This window comes from Mytilus californianus, unplaced genomic scaffold (assembly GCF_021869535.1).
Source record: "Mytilus californianus isolate M0D057914Y unplaced genomic scaffold, xbMytCali1.0.p SCAF_15, whole genome shotgun sequence".
Classification (NCBI taxonomy): domain Eukaryota; kingdom Metazoa; phylum Mollusca; class Bivalvia; order Mytilida; family Mytilidae; genus Mytilus; species Mytilus californianus.
In genome coordinates this window covers 11,425,268-11,431,499 of record NW_026262637.1, presented here as the reverse complement: position 1 = coordinate 11,431,499, position 6,232 = coordinate 11,425,268, and the positions used below count along the sequence as shown (strand labels likewise).

Genomic DNA, 6,232 nt, shown 5'->3' with positions numbered 1-6,232 from the left:
CTTTATGTCCAACATACTGGGATGTTCAATATCCAAACATTATTAATAATTTAACTGTTGTAAATTACTTCAGGCCTAAATTACACATTTCATATCCAAATTTTACAGTTCGAAATAAAAATACTTCCCAATCCATTTACGTACCTGAAATTATCGATCTGAACATTTTTCTTACTTAAAAACCCTTTCTCTGTTTATGTCATATTTCTTCATCATAACATTAAATGTCCAATTGATAATGACAATATATTAGCGACAAATATTGATACCCCAGGTCAAACAAACAACCGCAAAACTATTGTATACCCTTCTACCTTATACTAATATTTTTCTTTTCTATTTCCTCAGATTTTCCAGAACTAAAGGACATAAACACCTTTTCGCCGTCCCAAATCTGGTATAAATTACTAAAGAACCATGACGACATAGATTATTTAGAAGCCACTGATTCTTTAATATCTTACGGTTTTGATCCATTTAAATATTCAAGTCTTCAATCTTCCTGTTTAAATAATATTGTAAAAAACTCAAGAATTAGATATTCCAAACGATTTACCCCCATTTATTACTTTATATATCGATTATTTTGAAAAATTACAAAGATCATATCTTAGACAAATAAATAGCTACTTTCGTTAAATATGGAAATTCTGTCAATTTATAATGCTGAATTATATTTACCATTTATTCATCGTTTATTAAATTAATTTTTTTTTACAATATTGCAAAAGATTGGGCCATTCAAGGTAGACTCCTCCTTCATTATTAGATAATCAACAAATTGCCTACCATAGATTCAAGTGCGCGTATAAACGCGAAAGACTTGCACGAGCACAAATTAAATGTAATAGCTCGATGCCATTGTGATACATGTATAAATTATACAAGAAATTTAATGTGGTATGACCCACTACCTCCGTTCATTGAGGAAAATTATGTCCCTTGTTTCGTCATGAAAGGGAAAATCGTTATATATATATATAAATTTAGTTGTACTATATATATTTTTTTTTCATTTTGTATTTTATTGTATCATATATGAAAAAAAATAGAAGCAAGACAAAAAAAATATTGTTTTACTATTGTTGGTTATTTCTTGGTGTTAGTAAATTTAGATTGGTGGAACAATCTCCTTTTCATAGGGAGAGCGATTATTGTAATAGAAAAATGCAGTTTATTTGATTTCATATAGTTTACTAATCAATACATGTAAAGTCTTCTGTGAAAAATATTTAAAAGGCAATTATTGTTTAACTGCTATATACTTTAAAAGTCAAACTTTCATGTTCAATTTGTGAGCGTGGGAAACAGCAAATAGATTTTTGGTTCAAGTAAATGTCACGTTGTTCAAAGTGACTTTCTGTTAGTACAAATATTACTTAATTTTTGTTTGATAAAAGTTGACAAATCATGTCATAGACTATGGACAATGGTCAAAATGGTCAACTATATTTAGGCATTCTTATTTAATTTGGTTAGAAATTACAGATTAAGAAAAATAGATAAGGCTCACTATGACACGCAGAAATTAGTATATAAAGCAATCAATCCGCTATAACATTAATAGCGAGTTTCTTGATATTTTAGTTTGGTTTTCTTTTCCGTTGTTGTTCCGGCCTCCTACCATGAGCCTCTCCCTAGATTGTGCCAAAAGGGCATTACAATTGTCGGGTTTTACATACCATAATATCAACACAAAATACAACACAATATATCTATTTTAATATTTTAACTCTTCCATTCACAATCGATCATGCAAATCATCAGACATCTTCATTTACAGCGATGGCACAATGCGCTTTGGGTTTGTTAACATAGAAATATTAAAGTTTACATTATAGACTGTTTGCAAAAAATGGATCTACAAAACTAATACTTTATATGCATTTCTTTTTATTGTCATTGTTTTGACTTTATAGTTAAGTGTATTTGAAATTAAAAAAAAAAATAAACAATTATTATGTAATAAATACGCAGGCATTTTAAGTTTTGTGAGCAATTAGTGGTACATATACATTAGATATACATCATCAAATGCAGCAAATACGTGTTTGATTACAACCATTTCTAATTAAATGTATTTGAAATAAAAAAGTTCCAAACAATTATTATGTAATAAATACGCAGACATTTTAAATTTTGTTAGCGATTAGTGGTACATGTACATTGGATATACATGCAACAAGTACGTGTTTGATTACAACTATATCTTATTTAATGTATTGACATTAAGATGCAAGTCGACGAATATTCATTTAAAAATGTGGATCTAAATGTAGAGTGGTAAAATGTGTAGCTTGTGGTATTTCGTTTTCCTAATATTGTTTGTAAATATCGAAGGACAGAGTGGGGAGGATGTTAAAAATCTAATCAAACAATTATTTACAACAAATGATTATAAAAAGCAAGTCCGACCAAATCGGGATCAGCATCACCCTATGAATTTAGATTTAGATTTTCATCTTGTTGGAATAAATGAATTGGACGAACTAAAACAGAGATTGATAACAACCGGGTATTTAAATATTGGATGGATAGATGAGTATTTGAATTGGACATCTGCAGACTTTGGTGGATTATATTATTTTTACGTTCCACAAGCAGATATTTGGATACCTGATATAACATTACAAAATGGATTTACAAAATTGCAGGAACTTGGAAGCAGTTTTATAAAAGCCAAGGTTGAAAGTAACGGACAAGTAGCGTGGATGCCGTTTGAAGTTTTTGAATCAAAATGTAAAATAGATATTACATATTTTCCCTATGACCGACAATCATGCGACATAATTTTTGTTGTGTGGTCAAGTAGCGTTACAGATGTGATTGTTACTCTGTGGAATAATGGAATCGTTCTAGATAGCTTTGAGAATAATGCAGAATGGTCAGTAGTATCAACAGCCGCACGAGAGGACGTTATGTCATTCGAATCTAGGGTTATATTTACACTCAACTTGAAAAGAAATCCGACTTATTATTTGTGGAATATCATCATTCCAATCATTTTACTGAGTGTATTGAATGTGTTTACTTTTGCACTTCCAGCTGACAGTTCTGCGAAAATGGGGTATTGCATAACGGTGTTTCTTTCGTTTGCCGTTTTCCTTACAATTGTCAATTCCGAGCTTCCCAAAACATCTGGATCAATATTGGGATATTATTTAATGTTCCAGCTAGGTATGGGAACTTTTGTTGTGTGCTGTACGACTATAGAACTTCGATTTCATCATCGTAAAGACGGTGTTCCAAAGAACATAATCAAGCTAATGAAATTCCGGAATGTAAAGAAAATTACATCAAAGCATCAAAATGAAACAGAAAGTGAACAAGGGATGACGTGGGGTGATGTTATTTCATCATTTGATTTTGTATTGTTTTGGATAACGTCTGTATTAGTTGTAATTGCTACAATTACAGTTTTAGGATTGCTTTGTACAAATTAGATAAAACGCGTTCTCTTGCGTTAGATTTTGGCTCTTTGTAAGATGGTGGTATGAATTTTGATGTATTTACTAAATTATATGACACTTTGGTCAAACCCATTTTTACATATGCTTCCGGTGTATGGGGCATTAATATACATAATTGTATAAATAGTTTGCAAAACAATGCTTGTAAATTTTTCTTAGGCTTAAGCAAGAGAAGCAGCAATCTAGCTGCTAGAGGTGATATGGGTTTTTTATCAGGTGATGCACTACTAAAAGTTGACGTTTTTAAACTATAGAATCGTCTTAAATGTGACAATATCAGTAATATATGTAAAAAGGTTCATACCTGGGCGATTAGAGGAAAATCGTCATGGAATTATAGAGTTTTACAGTTAGCTCTTAAATATAGTTTGATTCAAAATGTAGAAGATGAAATTAATATGAGTAATGTATGGGATCCTATACAAACTTTTGAAAAAGAATCTTGGCATCATGAAGTATGGAATGATAAAAATAATGTCAATGGTAATAAATTAAGATTTTATAGATTGTTTAAAACTTGTATTGGTACGGAGCCTTATGTAAAGGTAGTTAATAATTTTGTATTTTGTCACTTTTCAGAGCTGGTTCGTTACAACTTAAAGTTGAAACAGGTCAATATGCTAGACCACCAGAACCTCTACAAGACCGTTTATTTATTTTTTGTGATAGTGGCCAAATTGAAGATGAAAAACACTTTCTTTTTAATTGTTGTTTTTACTCTGATATCAGACATGAATTATATGCCAAAGCCTGTCTTTTAAATGTTGATTTTGAGTATTTATGCGATATTGAAAAAACTTTGTTATCTGATGTGTAATGAGAATATGGTTCCTCTTTTAGCTAGTTCCCTTTATTATATCTTTTACCGACGTAAACATGTCATCTAGAAATTATATATGTTTTTTATTTTTTTTTTTTTTTTTTATTTACGAAATACTTTTTAAATGTAACAAAGTTGTCCTTTTAAGTATGTATTAGATGTTTGTTTTAATGATAGTGTCTCATAAGTCGTTTTCGGCTGGCATCCTTTTACTAAATGTTAGGTTCTTATGACTTTATGTGTATATATATATAGATAGTGTAATGGATGTATACCCTTCTACCTTATACTAATATTTTTCTTTTCTATTTCCTCAGATTTTCCAGAACTAAAGGACATAAACACCTTTTCGCCGTCCCAAATCTGGTATAAATTACTAAACAACCATGACGACATAGATTATTTAGAAGCCACTGATTCTTTAATATCTTACGGTTTTGTTCCATTTAACTATTCAAGTCTTCAATCTTCCTGTTTAAATACTATTGTAAATAAATCAAGAATTAGATATTCCAAACGATTTACCCCCATTTGTTACTTTATATATCGATTATTTTGAAAAATTACAAAGATCATATCTTAGACAAATAAATAGCTACTTTCGTTAAATATGGAAATTCTGTCAATTTATAATGCTGAATTATATTTAACATTAATTCATCGTTTATTAAATTAAATTTTTTTTACAATATTGCAAACGATTGGGCCATTCAAGGTAGACTCCCCTTCATTATTAGATAATCCACAAATTGCCTACCATAGATTCAAGTGCGCGTATAAACGCAAAAGACTTGCACGAGCACAAATTAAATGTAATAGCTCGATGCCATTGTGATACATGTATAAATTATACAAGAAATTTAATGTGGTATGACCCACTACCTCCGTTCATTGAGGAAAATTATGTCCCTTGTTTCGTCATGAAAGGGAAAATCGTTATATATATATATATATTTAATTGTACTATATATGTTTTATTTTTCATTGTGTATTTTATTGTATCATATATGAAAAAAAATAGAAACAAGACAAAAAAAATATTGTTTTACTATTGTTGGTTATTTCTTGGTGTTAGTAAATTTAGATTGGTGGAACAATCTCCTTTTCATAGGGAGAGCGATTATTGTAATAGAAAAATGCAGTTTATTTGATTTCATATAGTTTTCTGTGAAAAATATTTAAAAGGCAATTATTGTTTAACTGCTATATACTTTAAAAGTCAAACTTTCATGTTCAATTTGTGAGCGTGGGAAACAGCAAATAGATTTTTGGTTCAAGTAAATGTCACGTTGTTCAAAGTGACTTTCTGTTAGTACAAATATTACTTAATTTTTGCTTTTAGCTAGTTCCCTTTATTATATCTTTTACCGACGTAAACATGTCATCTAGAAATTATATATGTTTTTTATTTTTTTTTTTTTTTTAATTTACGAAATACTTTTTAAATGTAACAAAGTTGTCCTTTTAAGTATGTATTAGATGTTTGTTTTAATGATAGTGTCTCATAAGTCGTTTTCGGCTGGCATCCTTTTACTAAATGTTAGGTTCTTATGACTTTATGTGTATATATATAGATACTGTAATGGATGTTGACACTTTAATAAAATAAATCTTATCTTATCTTATCTAATAAAATAAATAAATCTTATCTTATCTGTAAAAAAATGATTAAAAGGATCAAAATAATGCCCAGAGGCGAATCCAGGGGGTGGTCACCCGGTGCACGTAATCATCCCCCCCCCCCTTCTGTGGTTGGCAAAAAATGGTGCACCATGTACAAAATTTTGATTGAAATATCAATCGGTCTATCACTGGTAATCAAGGTTCATTACTTACCTTTAAGCGATTTACATGTACCTTGACATGTATGTTTTTACGAAGAACATGTAATCAGCGATCGTTAATTACTTCTTCGATTCCTTTGATGTGTTGGTGTGAAAAT

The 6,232-nt window shown here is 29.9% G+C and overlaps 1 protein-coding gene and 1 long non-coding RNA gene across 2 annotated transcripts; both read left to right on the top strand.

Moving 5' to 3' along the window:
* Positions 1-262: 262 nt before the first annotated feature.
* LOC127725409 (uncharacterized) lies at positions 263-5,910 on the top strand. Its single transcript, XR_007992996.1, has 2 exons — positions 263-746; positions 5,006-5,910. It is a non-coding gene; the product is annotated as an uncharacterized LOC127725409 (long non-coding RNA).
* Positions 2,161-4,392, top strand: LOC127725406 (neuronal acetylcholine receptor subunit beta-4-like). Its single transcript, XM_052232343.1, has one exon. The coding sequence runs from the start codon at positions 2,289-2,291 to the stop codon at positions 3,441-3,443; it is 1,155 nt and encodes a 384-aa protein (XP_052088303.1). The 5' UTR covers positions 2,161-2,288; the 3' UTR covers positions 3,444-4,392.
* Positions 5,911-6,232: the final 322 nt, after the last annotated feature.